General features: G+C 41.5%; 1 protein-coding gene across 2 annotated transcripts; it reads right to left on the reverse strand.

Annotated features, from left to right (window-relative positions):
* Positions 1-6,043: 6,043 nt before the first annotated feature.
* Positions 6,044-19,247, reverse strand: LOC115372476 (ras-related protein ORAB-1-like). Of its 2 annotated transcripts, XM_030070406.1 has the most exons (7): positions 19,033-19,247; positions 18,812-18,892; positions 13,522-13,594; positions 12,002-12,097; positions 11,141-11,236; positions 8,731-8,862; positions 6,044-7,438 (listed from the first exon to the last, which is right to left on the reverse strand). In XM_030070406.1, the coding sequence occupies exons 2-7, from the start codon at positions 18,823-18,825 to the stop codon at positions 7,238-7,240; spliced, it is 612 nt and encodes a 203-aa protein (XP_029926266.1). In that variant the 5' UTR covers positions 18,826-18,892; positions 19,033-19,247; the 3' UTR covers positions 6,044-7,237. The 2 variants fall into 2 exon arrangements, with proteins under 2 accessions (XP_029926266.1, XP_029926265.1); XM_030070405.1 differs by having other exon boundaries at positions 18,812-19,247.
* Between the last annotated feature and the right edge of the window lie 378 nt (positions 19,248-19,625).

The raw sequence follows: 19,625 nt of genomic DNA on the forward strand, positions 1-19,625 counted from the left end.
AATACGATGGGTAGCCAGCAATAATTGCGTTTTTCGCCTCTGGGCCGCAATGTAGGCTTGTAAAGACACGAGCAGTATTTGCATCACTACGATGGCTCGTCCATTTGTGATTCTGAGCGAGCGTCTCGCACAGCCACGTGATCACGTTTCACGCTGACGTCATGACATGGCTCTGACTCGGCTCTGACTCGGCTCCGCTTGGCTCTCGGCCGGTGGAAAAGCAAACCGGTTCTTTGTTGGAACCAGTTAAGCACCAGCACCGAACTAGCACCAGGCTCTTTTTGGTGGAAAAGGGGCATCAGATAATCTGTTTCCTCAGATAATCCACCGAGTGCTGACAGACTTTACAGTCCAACTCTCCCCCGCTCTCATAAACATCCCTGGCAGGTTCATGTGGCCTCTCTCTGGCAGCGATCCGCGTCGCCTCAGCTCCTCTGCTGTACATTTGATTTTCCACATCTTTTACTTGTTAAAACAGGTTGTTTTCTCCTCTGTTGTTCCACCTCACGGCATGACATCAGCCACAGACAGAGGGGGGAGGGGCACGATGCGTTCAGGTACACTGACACGGCTGCTGCAACACTGTTGAGTTTCAGCGGATTTTTTGTCCACTGCACCGCGGGCACAGATTCCATTCGGGCTGATAAGATAATATCTTTATCACAATTTAAAAATCATAATAACTTTAATGTTATTATTTTGTATTTTATCATTTTATTTTTATTTTTGATTGATTGCTTTGGGGGCCAGTCAAAATTGCGTCACGGGCCGGAGGTGGCTCGCGGACCGGACTTTGAGTATCCCTGGCCTACAGTATATTTACAACATTATTATGCAGCTCCTCACTACAGCCTTTGAGAGTTCAAAGCCGGTCATAACTCACAACAAACTGCATTTTCCTGTTCAAACTGAATTCGATCTGTTAGCGAGCTGTCGTAGCTGTGTGTCCTGAAGTGTGTGTTTTCCGAAGTTCTCACTCACAAGTGTCTCTGAAGCCAACGCTGTGACAGAGCTGCTCTAACTCGCTCCCGGTGTTTTGCTCAGACTCACCACACCCGTGTTTCACCTGGCATGGAGGGGGATACACACAACAAAAGTTTCATTTTGGGGTGAACTGTCCCTTTAAACATGCAATCACCAAAGTTATAATAAGGTTACAAATTAATTTTAATCATAATCATCTATTATAATTTAGAGAGAGAGTCATAGCTTTTTAAAATTTGTTTTATGTTTCCAAATGTACCTCGCAGTCCCGTCAAGCACTTCCATCACTCGCTGGATCAGGTGGGACAAAAACACTGCTGAGCCAGGTTTGAGTGTGTGTGTGTGTGTGTGTGTGTGTGTGTGTGTGTGTGTGAGAGAGAGAGAGAGAGAGAGAGAGCACTGTAAGTTTGCACTGATGTGAGACACACAGAAGCTGAGCCACCAGGCCAGCCGGTCGTCAGGAGGAATATTTGGTTTGATTCGTAGCAACCCCAAAAGATGTGGGCGAACGACAGCAACAGAGAGAGAGAGAGAGAGAGAGAGAGTGAGGGAGAGAGAGAGGGAGGGAGGGAGGAGCAGAGTCCTATCTTTTTTATAGACCTCCTGGCAGCAACTCACACACACGCCTTCCCTCAAAAACCAGAGTGGAGAGAAAGGTTACTCTAGTTCAAATACAGCTCTGTCTGAGAGAGAGAGAGAGAGAGAGAGAGGGAGAGGGAGAGAGAGAGAGGGAGAGAGGGGCACACACATTGCGCTCACATGAGGGTGTGTACTCGTTTCTGGTTGGAACATTTCAGTGTGTGTGTGTTTGTGTGTGTGTGTGTGTGTGTGTGTGCATGAACCAAAAGAAAGAAAGAAACTTAAAAAAACAAGCAGTTTTACTTTTTTTTTTTTATATTTCTCAGTTGTCTGTGGGTTCATTAGGACGGGACTGATGATGATGATGAAGATGACGATGATGATGATGATGAAGATGATGATGATGAAGATGAAGATGACGACATGTCCCTGTACACCATGTGTAGTATGAAGTAAGAAAAATGATGATGATGATGAAGATGATGATGAAAAACATCAAAACACAGTGCATGTATGGACGCCGAAGGCCAGGAGTCACCGCTCTTTATCGTGAGAAATGTGTCTATGTAAACAAAATGTGTGTATGTAAACGAAATCAAATGTGTTCACAAGGAAAACGAGGCACAAATCATTTGTATCAATCAGTCAATCAATCAATCAGTCAATCAATCAATCACAGACTTTATTTATACAGCACTTTTCTTTCAAATACATGAAACACAAAGTTCTTCACACCATGAAACAATAAGACAACCGCCTCCAGAAAAAATCAATAATAATAAAAATACACTGTAAAAATGAAAAAGTTGAGAAAAATCAAAATTTCAAGGCAACTTGTTGCACAGGATTTTTGAGTTTTGACTCTCAACTCAAACTTTTAATTTGTGGAGAAAATCTTTTGTTCTGATAATTCATCTTTCCTGGGCATAAAACTTCCAAATTTCTAATTAACAAAGGTTGTGCCAACTTAATGTCTTTTGTTCAGATAATCTCTGAGTTAGACTAGTTAGGTTGTGTTCGGTTATATATTCAGGCCAACTTTAAGGATAAGGAAACTTATTAAAGTTAGTTGTGGCAATTACTTTCATGTAGTTTATGGTACAATTATTATTATTATTATTATTATTATTATTATTATTATAAAAAAAGTATCTTTGATGTAGTTGAGCTCCATGTTGTCATTGTATTGTAGCTCAGCTCGCTGCATTTCTCTGGTGGGGAGCTTCAGTGGAGTGAAGCTTCATGTGATCTGGGAAGTGGGAGCTCACCACAGTTTCCACAGAGACTGCCCAACACTGAAAACGAGTAATTAAATTGTATGCATTCTGTAAAAGATTCAACATATTTCAGATCATTATGAAATTCAAATGAAAATGTATAAAAAGTAATTTGTGTTTCCGTTTCTGGGCGTTTTAACTCAGGAACAACAAAACTCAAACAAAATGCACAAAACTTTGGAGTTGACAAAATAAATAAATAGAAAAATAAAATTAAATCACATATATTACACACAATTTTAATGAAACATGTTTTCTTTGAAAGCTGTAGCTTGTCCAACAAGACTCAAAATCATTTATGTTTGGGTGAACCTTCCCTTTGAGCTGCTTTCACATGAGAAGACAACTCAGTGAACTGAAATGAACTGAACAGATATTAGTTATGATGCTCTGTGTGTTTTCAGGCGTTTTATTAACCTCAAATTCAGGTTAATTTATTCATATAACGCTTTACCACAAACGTCACAAAGATTGTTATGAAAGAAAAAAAGAAAAAAGTCTCTCAATTCCCAGCTTCACAGAACAGGCATGTGTGAGTGCCGGTCAATACAAGGACTATGAGAAAAAAAAAAAACAAACAAAAAAAAAAAACTTTGCATTACCCTAATAAAAAAAAAAAAAAAAAATGAAATATACTAAAATATATAAATATATCTACAAAATATCTATTGTCCTTTCACCCTTGAACTTTTGTATAGACTTTATGGAAATATATAGTATAATAATATACTAAGAATTATAAACTATGATAATACATCTATTCTATATATACATATTCTATATACATGTACAGAATATGAGGTATGGTTAATATGCTAATTAGTGCACCTCTAAAACTAAATCTTTATGCCGTCAGTTGAATTTCCTCCTCGTCTTCCTCTAGTCTATTTTCTGTGAGAGACATGAGGAGGACAATTCAGTGCCTTGCTCAAAGACACATCAGCGGGATGAGGGATTTGAACCCCAGTCCTCCCAGAACAGCCGGCCTTTAATTGAATACAAATCACTTGTACTTTCCACCCCTGGCCACCAGAGGGTGCTGTTCGTCCATATTTCGCACTCAGGCTGGCTCTCAGTGTTAAATCTGCTCATCACTTCTAAAAGAAACTAACGTGCACACACACACACACACACACACACACACACACACACACACACACACACACACACACACACATTACTACTACTACTACTACTACTACTACGAAATAATAGCAGTGTAAATATGCAATGGTGATGAATTTGAGAGTAAAATCTTTCTACTTCAACTGGTGTGATTTCCACTCAGGACTGGGAGGAAGTGCCACCCGACCCCTCCCTTCCCACCACACACACACACACACACACACACACACACACATTCAGAGATCCAGTGAAGGCCCGATGTGAGGAGTGTGCTGGTGCTTGTTATGCTGTAAATTCTGACACTGCAATTTTCAAATTTACTATGAATGATTTTTCCGTATCGGCCCTGAAAAGTCAACATCGGTCGATCCCGATTATCAAACATCAGGCCAAACATCGCTCAGCTTTACTTGCAATAAACCAGATGCATCATACATTCAATGGCCTCGGTGATGTGTCGATTATTGTCTTTTTGATAACAGTGTGAGCTTGACCAAAACATTAAATAATAATTAAAAAAAAAAAAAAAAAAAAAAAAACATCTCAGTGAGCCACCGAGTCATGTGAGGCTGTGTAAACATGCAGGAAATTAAGTTTTAAATGGCTCAAAATGTTCAGGGGGACGACCCACCCCCAGCTTAAGATGTGCACACACACACACACACACACACACACACACACACACACACACACAACTCTCGGCCACAGTTACGCCCCTGGCTGGTCAAATCCTCTCTGCCTGTGTGTGACGTCTGAGTGACTCGGGGATTCTCGACCAGAGGCCGGACGTTCTCGGGATTTCCTGTCAAATCCTGCTGAGTCGTGTTGAGTGGAACCGGAGCGGCGCCTCGGCTGCTCGGGGTCCCGCTGCCAGCTGAGGAGGGTTTCATGTGCACACAAACCACGACCTTCACCTGCACCAGGGAACCTGCAGGTGCCACAGAGTTTCATCTTAATCACGTTTAGGAGCTTTTTGTTTTGACAAATAATCTTTTTTTTTTTTTTTTTCTCACTAAAATCAGCACTGAAGGCAAGTCTAAAGGTAAGTGGTGTGTATTTGGTCCAAGTCAGATCAGGTTTAGGTATGAATATGGTTGATTATTAACTAGATGGTTTTATTCTAACAGTTTCCTTCAGGTTAGAGAGTAAACTGCTGCTGTAGTAAAATCTAAGCAGGCGTGTTTTTTTCCCTCACACGTGGTTGGACAGGTGAGCAGCAGAGGTTTCTCCCTGCAGGTGTGCATGAAGTGTGTCTTCCCAGCTTTTTGACTCATAAATGACATTTGATTAAAGGTTTATCTTGAAATGAAGACCTCATAAACTCAAATGTAAGACTTTAAAGATTTTTAAGGACTGATATCTCTAAGTTTGAATTTTAAGACATTTGAAGACTTTATAAGGAGCTGCAGATTCACTGATATACATGCAGGGTGCCTCATTTAATACGCATCTTAACATAATCTAAAGGCTGATTTTTTGCACAAATTGTCTTTTTCTTATTTGAATAAACACTGCAGGTGAGTGTAAAGCTGACGTACAGTGTGTGGTCCAGGTCAGAGGTCAGTGTGAAGTGAGCTGATCATTTTCCCCGCAGGTGCAACTTATCAAAATATTAACAATATTGCATTAACGTTCAAAAGCTGCCCTGGGATAGAAACTTTATTTTCCAGATGTAAGAACATGACATGTGGTGGATGGTGCAGCCCCCAGCAGAAACCATATCATTTTAATATTTTCTCAGTGAAAATGAAAATTATGACCCCCACTAAAACTGCATGTCAAAACAATTTTGATTTTTTTCTTTTTTTCATTTCTTTGAGCTCTATCAATAAAGGCAGGATTGGCTTCAGGAGGCTGGGAGTTTCAGAACAGCAGAAATGTTGATCTGATGGAGGTTTGGCCTCATTTTGGCACCAAGAAATAGATAAATGACATACTGAACGAATAAATGTATTATGAAAAGATCTCATTAATTCTAATATTAGATTATTTAATGATTTTGTTGAGGAGCTGCAGACGTCCTGCACGTTACACGTCCAGAAAACACTCATCCTTAAACACTGGACAGACAGTCCGAGTTCCTTCAAAACTGAGTTCAGTTGTCTTTATTATGAAAACAAGAAAACATAGTGTTTTTTGTTTGTTTGTTTGTTTTAATATGCAATTCTGTTCGGAGATTACACAGGAACTGGCCAATCTGCAAACAGAGCCTAAGTCACCGGCAGTAGACTTGCCAAATAAATGTAGAATAAATAATTAAAACAAGTTTCGTATCATCAAGAACTGCAGACAGACCTTTCAGTTCCATACAGTCTGGTAGTACAATATTTATTTTCTCAGTTTTAAATGTTACATGTTGAGCAACAAACTGACAACTATGTTCAGCCACAAGTCGAATGCAGAGATAAGAGTCAAGACTACCCGATGATGTACTGAGCACTACAGAACTGGCAAATCAGATCTTACACATACTGTATATATATATATATATTTATATATATATATATATATACATAATGTTTATGTACATATATTTTTGCACTAGACTTTTCGATGCTGGACAGTGAGACACTGCTGTGCAGAAGTTGGCGGGACAAAAAAATAAAAATAAAAATTTAAAAAACGGGGACAGACCGACACACGCTGATACACACAGCAAAATAATCATCGAGGGACAGGAGCAAAATAAAAAACAACAAAAAAAATGGTACATACAAACAGAAAAAAAAACCTTAATGAATCCAAGTCGTACACCAACCCCGCTGTAGGAATGCAGTGAAATAGACACATTCTCTCTCTCACACACACTCACACACACACTGTTGTCATCAACCTGCATACAGAGGGCCAAACAGAACCTATCGCCTCTGAGAGAAGTGGGAAGTAGAATTATATTTTGTCCAAATAATTTATTATCAACTACCAGGACAGTAAGAGATGAGGGAGCCTTTATTTGTTTTGGTAGTGCGGCTACAGTATGTATAGTACAAATAACAGGCAACTTCATGTTTTCTTCTGCTTGCACTCTTCCACACACGCTCACACACACACACACTCACACACTCAGCCTCACACTCTCTCACACACACACACGTGACTCGTCTCTCGCCCGTCCTCTCGTTGGGACACAGTGGAGTTTAGAGGATGGAGGGCAGGCTGGGGGAGGAGGGGAGGAAGAGGAGGAAGAGGAGGAGGAGGAGGGGGGCACAGGAAGTGGGCGTTTTACTCTCTCGCTCTCTCTCTCTCGCTCTCTCTCTCACTCTCTCTGTCTCTCAGCAGCATCCTCCTGACGAAGGCTTGACGGTGGTGCCGGGCGTCAGCTTGACGTTGGGCTTCTCCCCGCCGCCGGCCGTGGCCCCGGGGCCCATCCTCTTCTTGATCTCGGCAGCCATGGTCATGAAGGCCTGCTCCACGTTGGTGGCGTTCTTGGCGCTTGTTTCCAGGAACGGGATGCCCAGGGAGTCGGCGAATTCCTGAGGAGAACAGAGAGAAGGAGGAGGAGGTGGAGGAGGGAGGTTAGAGCGTCAGACAGGCTGCTGAAAAGCAAGATGAAGCTTGAAAAGGAACACTCCAACATTTTGGGCTGAATACTCTTCTCGCTGAGACAAGAAGTTGGATACCATTTTCACCTCTGTATGTTCAGTGGTTCAGTTCCTATGGGTTAGCATTTCCTGTTAGCTTAGCATAAAGACTTGAGGTCTATGGGAGTCAATAGCCTGGCTCCAAAGTGAAAAAATAAATCTTACTGAGGCTGATTTACACAGTGGATCATTTGATATACATATCTTGGAATTAAAAAAAAAAAAGAAAGGCGGATCACTGTGATAGACGGTGGGATAAACGTGTTTAGCGGTTACAGTTCCAACATAACTTCTCCTCAAATCAACCTCATTAAAAAAATCCCAAGTTGTGTATTTCAATTCACAAAAGGAAGTGCTGAGCCATAGGGAGAGCAGGGCTGCTCGGTCAGTCTCTTCTGTTACGTCTCCTTTAAAAACTCACTTTTCTTAGATTTTATTCCTTTGTGAATGTAACAGACTTTGCTCGCTTGCAGTGATTACTGTCACAGTCGTCTATTTGTTCAATTTACCTGTTAACATTTTTTTGTGTAAAGCCCAAAATGTCTTCAGATCCCTTCCTCAGTCTGACCAGCAGATAAAAAAAAAACAAAAACCCAAAGCTCAGGTTTTATAAAGATCTGAACAGAGGAGAGGAGGACAGCCTGGGCATCTTAGTGAAGCTGGAATCAGACACCGTTTGGAATTTCTACCAAATTAATGACTTTTGGAAAACTTGTCTGGTGAAAATGTAGGAATCAAAGGAATGACAAAAATGTGACTTTCAGCATTTTAAAGATGTGCACAAACACAAGTCACACATACTGAGATACACAAACAATAACAAATCAAATAAAGACATTGTAACATTGTCAGTAGACATTTATTATGTTTAATTATTTTAATCTGGATTTTATGTTATGATGTTGCTATTTATTTATTCTTTTTTCCTTCTCCCATGTAAAGCACATCATTTCATTTTGATGTACAAAAATACTTTATGAATACAATTTGACTGCTTCTGATGTATCCTCTCATTATATAATGATATGAGAAATGTTACGTCAGCATTATGAAATGACTCAAAAGGAATAATAATACAGGTCTGCCAGGTATGCAGAGATTCCAGTTTCAGTGCGGTCGAGCAGCCTGTTTTTCAGGTGTGTCTGCTGTGATTTCACCTGTCAGGTGTGGCACAGAGTTTTTACCTTGGCTGTTGTGTAATCCACCACCTTCTTCGTCGTCAGGTCGCACTTGTTCCCAACCAACAGCTTGTTGACGTTTTCGCTGGCGTAGCGGTCGATCTCCTGTAGCCACTGTTTGACGTTGTTGAACGACTCCTGAGACAAAAAACAAACAAACTGGAGGTTAATTACTGGAAGTTTTTCTGGGTAAAACATCCGGTACATCGTGTCGGCAGGTCTCACACAGCCAAACGAATTTCAGACCACAAATAAAGTCACAAAGGTGTTGAAACTACAAAGGGCCAGGGAATTAACTGTTCAAGTCCAGGGGAGGCAGTGAAATCGGACGTTTTGATGTATATTATATTGTATTAAAGCTGCTCTGTTATGCCACACTGAATAAATATCACTGGATGTAAACGATCAGTCAATGCTTCTTTACGTTGTTTTTGTAATTCTTAAACATGAAGACCTGGATGTGATTGAATTTATTTTCAATTAACTGATTTTGCAAAGAAATCCACAAAAAAAACAAAAAAACAAAAAAAGGTTTGATGCTGCTTCGTCATCAAAGTCCACCACCGCTGTGAAAACAAGGAATGACACGGAGGTATTTTCTGATTTACAGAGAATTCATAACAGTTTTTTTTTTTTTTTTTTAAATGTATTTCCACTGTGGGCGCGCGATCTTTAAGAGGAGACACTTCACTCCTGAAAACCTGGAAAAAAAAAAATCAAACTACACAACTGTTTTACAGCGCTTGTGTAAAAATCATTTACTACAAACAACTGATCAAAGTAAGTAAAAACTGTATTCTTGAGAAATTTAACTTTAACTTAGATCAGAGCTACAGCATGAACTCTAGTCATGTGTTCGGCATATCCGGCCTCACTGAGTTACAGGGAGTTTAACACCAGAAAATGTTTCAGCGATCTAAAACAGATCAGGACTGTAAACGTCTCCTTTCTAGAGCCGCCATTTTGCACCGATGTTCAGGGAACACACTGGGAGAAATCCACTGTAGAAGAAGACAGAGAGGAGCAACACAGAGACCAGAATGCACTGCAGCAGCAAAACACGCTGAGTTTTAAACCAGGAGCAGCTCTTCTTCACAACTTGTCTGTATAGATTTGTCTCTCTCCACCTACAAACGATCACACTTTAAATCTATTTATACTCCAATAAACACACACACACACACACACACACACACACACACACACACACACACACACACACACACACACACACACACACACACACACACACACACACACACACACACACACACACACACTGACTGTAAACAAGAAAGCACCTCTTCTTCTGTGGCGTTTGTCCAAACATCTCAAAGTGTAAAACTGGCCAACAGTGGATTTTTTCAGTCTCGCTTTATTTGGACAGTTGAATCCTGATGCTCAAACTCCCGTTTCAAATGACTGTATTTTTTGTAGAGTGTGTCAAAAAATGTTTACCAAGTTTCAGGAAATACAATACCATGAAACGTGAATATTATTAGATATTCAGTGTCAGGGTTAAAGGGTGAGACATGGAGTTGGAGTTACAGAACTCTGTTGAACTTACATTTGTCACCTGAGAGTCGAGAATGAACTCTGAACCGATTCTCATTTGAATACAACTGCTCACACCCTCACTACACAACTCCCATAATCCACTTCAGCTGTAAACAGAGAACATGCACACGCTGGCAGCATGAATGCACTTGTACCAGTACTGTCACATGGTCCTATGTGCGGTGTCAAACTGGGGCTGAGGGACCTCCAGGGGTCCCCGAGAAGGCTCAAAAGAGTTCCCAGGAAAATGAGGAATTGATTGATTGATTTTTTTAGACCATTTGTATTTACAAAATAAATAGAAATCGTCAGGGATAGCACAATAAAGCCTCTTGACTTATTTCCATTGTGGTCCCTCGGGGCAGCTGAAGGGGGACAATTTGGCAGCAGCTCATACATTCATACATGCAGTTTATATTATATCCCTGTACATCTACATACACACTTCATTCACACAGCTCTTTCATCAAAACTACACTCAATCATAAATATAATTATGCCGCTAAAAGGTGATAAATTACTATCTTTGTCCTTTGAACCAAGACTTTAGTGACTTTAGTGAGGAAGAGTTTAATTTCACTGTAACTCAGTAAATTGAAAACAGCCCCCTATAAGTCAACAGAAAATGGCTACAAATATGTTTTCTTGTCATTTTCACTCTCACCACTGCCACCCGCCCATGCACGCTGTAGAAAGTACAGAAAAAAATCAGCAGCTTTTGTCCCATACGGGGTTTCCAGGATTCAAATCTTATTCATCTACGGCGTTCTGTGGTGTGAAATGTCGGCGATGTCCTGCTGCTGGCGGTCACACACACACACTGATGATTCAAACAGGAAGTGAGCGGCGGTGAACTGACCTGGTCCGTGACATCGTAGACGACGATGATACCGTGAGCACCTCTGTAGTAGCTGGATGTGATTGTACGAAACCTCTCCTGGCCCGCCGTGTCCCACTGCCACACAGAAACCACATGGAACCAGTTAGAAAACAGACATGAGGAGCCGAGAGTCAGACCAGACAGTCAGTCAGGTGGACGGGATGAGGCTGACTTGAGTCTGAGCAGCGAGGGTTAGGAAGATGAGTCAGACATGCAGGCTGATGATGATGTTAGAAATGATTTTTTTTTTTTTTTTTAAGTTAACTGTCTACCTTGCTCACCCTGCTCTGGAAAAATACCCTACATTTTTGGTTTTAACAAAAAAGTCAACATGTAAAACAGAAAGCAGAACTTTAAGTTTCGAGTTTGAGCGGTAAGATCCTCTGATGGCTTTTTTTTTTTTTTTTTTTTACTTTTTTTCTCCTGATGAATATTTTACATGGAAAGTATTCAGTGTTTCGCCTTAGATTTTACTCTTGCCAACACTCATGAGACACTACAATTTTCTAACAGAAGTCTTTACAACAACAACAAAACTTCTCAAAATGTCTCATTGGAGCCACGCTGATGTTAACAGATACAGCTTTAGATTATAAATTAGTGGATTCAACTCAATATTCAGCACTTTACCTGCTAACTTCCATATCACCCTACAGAAGCTTCAGGTGACATAGCAATGAGGAGGATGTTTTATGTTTTATTTTAGGTTTTATGACTCCGTAAAAAAGGCCAAACTGAAGAGGAAAAAGCTGTCAATGGTTAGAAAAAAGCTCTGATCTGAAGTCCTGTGTGAGAGAGCAAAGCTTATCTGCAAGCAGCGACGATATCGTAGCGACTTACGATCTGAAGTTTGATGGTCTTTCCGTCTAGTTCTATGGTTCGTATTTTGAAGTCCACACCGATAGTGCTAATGTAGCTTTCTGTGTATGTGTCATCCTGAGGAGGAGGAGGAGAAGAAGAAGAAGAAGAGGTTACACGTCACACACACACACATCCTGGAACAGTCACTTCCTGCTGCAGTATACACACACACACACACACACACATCACCATCAGTCAATATTAACACTAGAGGACTTGACCGTGGTGTTGCTCCTCTAACAGATTAAATGGCTTAAAACAACAAGCCCAGGTTGGAAAACATATGAATACAAACATGGAGCATGTTCATAAGCACACCGATATTCTAATATTTTAACCTTAAGAATATTCATGTACACAGTTTTGAGCTGGAATATGTCAACATCTCAACCTGTTCAGAAAAACCTAGCCTTCAATAATGTGTTCTTTTATTTTCTGTTAGTCGAATGGTTGTGTCTGTGGATGTAATCCTGGGATTTTCTGTTCCTCAAAGCAAGCCTCAAACTGGTTCATGGTTTCACTTTGGAGATTTGTATTTAGTCTCTAATAAAACAACTCCAATGTACAGGCATTATGAGCATATTTGCATACATTTCATTATGTCTTTTTTCCTCATTTTTTCCACGCAAAAGAATTTGACATTTCTAAATGTAAGCAGCCTATGTACTCATGTAATTTATCTGCCACCATATCTCTGTCATTTTAGAGGCTTTGGAAGTCTTTCACTTCATGGTTATGGTATGTTTGTAGATAAAATAGGTGCTCTCTCTCCAGCCAATCATATCCTTCCTGCTCATGTTTTCTACTGTCTACTCCTGTTCCCTTTATCTGAAAACAGGCATTTTGACAAATTAACCCGCTTCCTGCATTCGAGGAACTGAATTAGCAGGATAATTTGAACTGGCTGACATCATATTAGGCTGCATTAATTGAGCGACGTGCGATGACTGAGGCCCAGCTCATAGGAAACCCAATTAGGATAGCCTGGACGTAATGTAGTTACACAAGCCTGGGTTCAGTAATCTGCATGGATTTACTGCATGGCAGCACTCAAAATACAAGCTTTTCAATTTAAACGATTTGAACAAGTACAATAACTCTTTGAAAGCAGAGCAATCGCTTTTTTTCTGTCAAAACACAGGGAAAAAAATAAGCAAAGTTACCAGAAAATGTGCCAAAAAACTAGCTTAAAAAATATATATTAAAATTAAATGAAAATAAATGAAAATACAATAAAAATAAAAAATAAAATTACCCGCAATTAGACAAAAAATAATTACAGAAAACTATTTACAGCTATTAAAATTATATATTTAAAAATCAATCAATCAGTGATGCAAGATAAATATCAGATTTCTCTGTATTTAAATGCTCATTTCTGGTCTGACTTCTATGTTGCACAAGATGTTACAGGGTTATTTCAAGCTTCAAGCAGGTAGAAAGTATCTGAACACCAAACAGGCTCACGTCAGCATTTTGGAAAAAAATAAAGAACTTACTGCAAATCGGAGGAGAAGGCAAGACTTTCCAACACCGGAGTCACCGATCAGCAGCAGCTTGAATAAATAGTCACTGTGGAGGAGGGGCAGAGACACTGGGGTTAGGCTAAATAACACACCCAGGACACATAACAGCCCGGCCGCCCATCACAGGCCTTCCCACAGCCCTCCGGGTTATTTGCGGTGGCGATCCCGCTGCGATTAACAAGAGCACCGCTGTTAATGTGTCACAGTGTCAGCGTGGGGAATGTATTTGTGCTGGGCATGCCTCATATCAATACACTCACTTATGGGAAACGCTGCGTGAAGCCGTCCACTACAAAGCAACAACTGCAAACAAAACCTCTGACTTTCCTTAGACTAATATTTTCCTTTGATAAATTTAACACAGCTGGCACAGGAGCCAGACTCAACTTCTCTGAATAGATCTCCCTTTGGAGCCACTTTGCAGATATTCAGAAATGGTTAAACTGGCCAAGTGTCCGCCGCAGTCAAACCCAAGCTACAGATTACAACATCTGATCTCCGAGCAGGCCGCCACAGCAGCGAAACAGCCTCACATAACGGTAAAACTTTGCGGTTCTTTGATTTACTGTCAGATTCAGTTAGCTCCAAAAGTGCTGATCAGCATCGGAGTCGTTGCATCATTTGGACTCGGTGGCCGACGGCTCTGCGTTTCACAAGAGAAAAGGAAACTTTCAGGACAAAGGAGACTGCTGAGCTCAGCGACATCTGCACAAGGACCTGCAGCTCGTGGCGAGGAGGCAGGAGGATCATGTGACTGGCCGTGCGGAGCCAAACCAGCGGAGCAGGAAGAAACACATCAGGCTTTCCTTAGGACAGCCATTTCTCAGATGAAAAGAGAAGCAGTGGTGATTTAGCAAAACCAGTGAGTGCAGACACTGTCAAGTTAGCAAAACCCCCTGTAATTCATGTACTAACATTTGGATTTGTCTAAACCTCAGGCAGCTAATAACACCTCACTCTCTCTAACACACACACACACACACACACACATACACACACTCAAAGGGTGTGTGATGCATGTCAACAGCTGACACACAGTCACATGGCGTGAGAGAGCAGGAAAAGTTGTGGACCAACTGAAAACTGAAAACAACTGGTTCATTATTTTCACTGCTGTTTAACCTTTGAGTTATTTTTCTCATTAATCAATTAATCATTTAGTGTATTTAGTGTGAGCACCAATCGATCCACCTAAGATTGGAATCGGATGACTTCATGCCAAATCGGCTCAGATCGGACCTGGCAGGTCTGTCTGACTGTAAAGTTGATTTAATTGGCCGATCTCAGGCGCCAGTTTTGCCAGACTGGTGGTAATGACTGGACAGTTTAAAAACTTGTGGGTTGGAAAACATTTGAATTTTAAAAATGATTGAAAAATGCTTCACAGTTTGACACTGTTGTCGATGAACAGTGCAGTGGCTAAAACCAGTGTGTTCCAGTAGTGGGACTGACGGCTGACTACTTAATTGAACCAAATATTTAAATAAAAATGTGACAATTAAGTTTTTCATGCCAACAACAAGAACAAGGGGGAAAAAACAGTGATTGAAATGACAGTTAAAATTGTTTTTCAAGATGGTGGGGAAAAAAGTTAGTCTGAAGCGAAGCCACAGTGAGTGCTCACACTGGTGAGCACTCACTTTCCATGAACTTTTTTTTTTCCTTTTGTGTACACTGTTAATTAGATTAGCTAAACTACAGAATATCAGACAGGTCGGTTTTCAGCCATCAAAAACAGGCGAGAAAAATGCAATTGGTTCATTCCTAGTGTATGAAATGTGAAAATTAAGCCAGTCTCATGGGAAGTGATCCCTGCCCAATGTGATGTCTTCAAATTACCTCCTGATTCTGACCAGCAGCCATAAAAAAACAGAATAGAGAATAAGCATTTTTAGGAAGGAGGAAAATCTTAGTGATATTAGAAAAGCTGGAATAAGACACTTGATGGCTAAAACAATTATCAAAATTATGATTACTTAGGCTAATTTGATCAACTGACTAATCAGTTAATCAAATAATAATTTCAGCAGTGTAAACATGGGTTCACAAGCTTCCTGTGGGTTGTGAGGGACTGATGCTCATCTGGGTTTTTGGGCTACATTTTCAGTGTCTACACAGCATTGTAAAAGCAGAGGGCAACTTACGCAACAAGGGCAGGGCCACTCAACTTTAACTGAGACTATCCAGCGGCTTAACACTGTCTTACAACAAGGCGAGGCTCGCTGACAGCGGCTGAAACACTGGTGAGGCAGCAGGCAGATACACACGGTAGCTATACAGCTGTAACCTACATCCTGCTCCACCTGCAATCGCCCCCATGTGACAGAGACAACGTGGTGAACCCTCCCCCTCAAAATGGGTCAAAACACACAGGGACACCAACATAACATGGAGCTATTGTTTAACACGCAGCCCATCTCCTCCCTGGTCAGAGGTCTGCGAGTGTTTAGGCAACAGGATAATGTGTAATCTTCCTCTGCAGCAGCGGCACACTCAGTAAAAGGAAACCCGGGCAGGGACAGAGAGGGAAACTTGGGACTTTCTCTGCACTCCATTTGAGGCTCTTCTGCCGGACGTCCAGGCCTGCTGGTGTAAACTACAGGAGTGAAAACGGCAGAATAACAGGGATGGGCCTGGAGGGGGCGGCTGGTCTTGTTAGGCTTGTTAGGATGTGATAATAACAGATACTGGGCTACCTAACACACAGAATATTCCAGTAACATCCACCACCAACAGCCAGTTTGTACAGCGTAGTCCACAAATCCAAGCAGAGCTACTTAATTTTCATCTACACACAGCCTGGAGCATGTCAGATTATCTGTAATTAAGAAAAATAGATATTTTAATCCTTAGGATCTGATGAATCTGAAAGTCTCTGGTTCAAAGCACAGGTGGTGAAGTGGAGCTCACAATTTGTGTTGAAATGATTAGTTGGTAAATTGATCACTCAATCAGCCAAAATTTTGATTATCATTTTATCGATTTAGTCATTTACCAAGTAAAAAAAAAAGCCAAACACTGCCCGATTTCAGCTTCAGTAAGATTACTACAATGATCAGATTTGCTTACTTTATTCTGTTCATATCATTATACAATTAAAACTTAACACTGTTTTTAACTGGTTGCTGTTTGGACTAATGAAGCAATCTGAAGACATCACTGAGCTCTGATCATTTCCATTTTGGGTTTATTTTTGACACTTTTAGGTAGGAGTGGAACTAAAAATTGATACATCGAGATACTTCCTCTTGTGATACAATATGATATAGGCCTACTTGTGCCAAGTATCAATATTTTGGTTTTCAACTAAATTTGCACAAATGCATGTTTGAGTTTCTATGAGGTGTATTTTTCCTTGGCTTTAGCTGTTTGGACTGAAACTGTTCTGTCATGTTCATGTTTCAGTCGCTGTGAATATTAAAAAACTGAAAAACAAGCCCGATTCCTGCTTGTTGGAAAACAATTCAGCCTTTTCCAGGGTATTATTATGTTTTCTTCTGTGATGTATCATAGCAGAATATCTTATAATATATTACATCTCAAATAATCGCCTGTATCATGATACCATCGTTATCATGGGTTAAATATTGTCATAGTATTGTAGTGTCAGTTATCCAGCAGTTTTTACACTAAATTATTAACTGAATCATCATAGATGCAACAGTACATGCAATCAATCCTTGCATATTCACATGTGGCACCAGCAGGGAGAAAAAAGAGTCACGGTGAAATGAAATCTGAAGCATCAGCTGAGCCTGGAGCGGAGCAGCTTTCTGCCTGCAGGACTCTCCAGTTCATCACCGTGCCCATTGTATAAAATTCCAGTCATGCCCTCTTCGTTAAGCCCGTGGCTGTGGACAAAAGCCGTCCTTGTGCGAGCCTGGCTACTCACTGCGCAGGAGAACTCATACAGCATTACCAAGCTGAATATAAATAATAACACGGTGTGTAAATCAAAACTGCCGGATGGTTCCATCATCAGTGCAAATTTGGATTGCAGCTTAGACTAAAATGTGTGGCAAGGGTGCATCCCCTTCATGCCACTCCCATATGGTGTCACAAGCTCTTGGACCTTGTCTATCTCTACGTATTCCACAGAAGATGACAGGTGAATCATTAATAGAGGCCGGGTGCCTGTCACTGGAATGGTATGGAAATCAAATATCAATAGCTTGTGTAATGACAAAGACTAGAAATGGTGTCAAAAGTGTTTCTACATATTTCAGAGTAGCCTACAGTGGCTTGGCTCACATAGCTTTCTGAGGTGACACAATATCTTCTGGTGTGCTGAAAAACAGGGATTCCCCCAGAGATACCTGTGAGCAGGAATAAATGAGAATAAATGGTTGGAGGGTAACAGAAAAAAAAGGCCGTCCTGAGGAAAAGAAAAGGAAAAAATGGCTTGCCCAACATTGCTGTGGTGAAATAGCAGCTTGTCATATGGCATGTGACCAACACATGACTGACTGAGAGGTTGTGGATGAGGTGGTTGAGCACCACTGGACCACATGATGACTGAGTCATGAGTAGGTCAGCTCCAGGTAGGCCAGCACACAGACTACCTGGATGTAAACAGATCGGGGCTGCCACCAGCAGACTGTAAACAACAGCAAATAAACAAGTGGGATCAAGGCCAGCTGCTGTAAAACTGGGCCACAGAGACTCCACAACGACAGCCAGCAGCTTTTCAATATGTGTCAGCGTCCGGCAATCCTAAATCTAACTCAGTCCTTTGGTCTACACCGGAAAGACTGTTATTTACCACCATGATTTTATCAATTAACTGAGCTAAATGTCCAAGAAGAGACAGAGCCACCGCTAGTGATGTGTGTTTAGCAAAGACTTCCACCTTTAAACAGACGGACAGCAGCAGTCTGGATGATCAACACAAGCCAATCCTTTATTTTCACCTAAAAAATGAAGCTCAACACATGTTTGCCATCAAAACGACACCCGTGATGTCAAAAAACCCCTCACACTGAACAGCTGGCTGGTTGTGTTGAAGCTAACGTTGATATTCACCAGCTGGCCCAGGACTCCCTTTAGCACGCTGGCGTTAGGTTAAATCAGTTTTAGTTAAAAAGACAGAGGTATATTGGTCTAAGCATTGCATAATGAGCACAGAGAGGCAGGTGGACGGACGGCTAACGTCAGCTGGTGTTAGCCGATAGCTCCACGGCTAGCGAGTTAGCCACTAGCGCTACCTGTTAGCACACAAAGCGACCTAGCGAGCACAAAACAGGTCGATCTGGGTGATACTTACTATTCGGGATTCATCGTTGACTCGTCGTGGAGTAAATCCCCTCGTGTAAAATGTCACGGCGTTTCTCCCGCTGGCCTCTGGCTGGAAAACACGGCTGGCTGACGTTAGCTGGCGCTGCCGCGGACACCAAGGCTGGCTAGCAGTTTCTCAGTAAAACCCCAAAATGGCTGAAACACCAACCAGGAAATAGCTAACATTAGCTGGCAGGCTAGCCGACTCACAAAACAACAGGAGCGGTGCGCGGCGCGGCTCGGCCCGGCGGCGGGTTGGACTCTCCACGGGACTCTCCGGACCAGAAGCTGGACGTCCTGCTCGGTGCGACACGGACTGAGGTCTAACCGGCTCCCGCTGCCCGTGTGTGTGTCTGTGTGTGAGTGTGTGTGTGTGAGAGAGAGAGTGAGAGAGTGAGTGTGTGTGTGTATGTGTGTGTGCGTGTCGTTACCGCAACGGCGAACTGTCAAGCCCAGGAAAGGATTACGTCATTTAGTGAAACGTGGCACAGACGAGTCAGCTCGCGACCGGCGGCAAGTCCGCCACAATAAAAGCACAACTTCCGGTTACATATTTAGAAATAAAACCCCTTCTGCCATATACACTACTCACAAAAAGTTAGGGATATTTGGCTTTTGGGTGAAATTTCAGGATGAACCTAAAATGCATTATAACCTTTACAGGTGAACTTAATGTGACCTTCTGTAAACTTTTGAATGCACATGTCCAACTGTTCAGTGTTTCAGTACTTTTTGCACAAGTTGCTGTTCTCTAACAAGGAGTTTAACGGCAAAATTCACATCAGGTGTTTGATGCTCCAGCT

This window comes from Myripristis murdjan, chromosome 15 (genome assembly GCF_902150065.1).
Source record: "Myripristis murdjan chromosome 15, fMyrMur1.1, whole genome shotgun sequence".
NCBI classification, from domain to species: domain Eukaryota; kingdom Metazoa; phylum Chordata; class Actinopteri; order Holocentriformes; family Holocentridae; genus Myripristis; species Myripristis murdjan.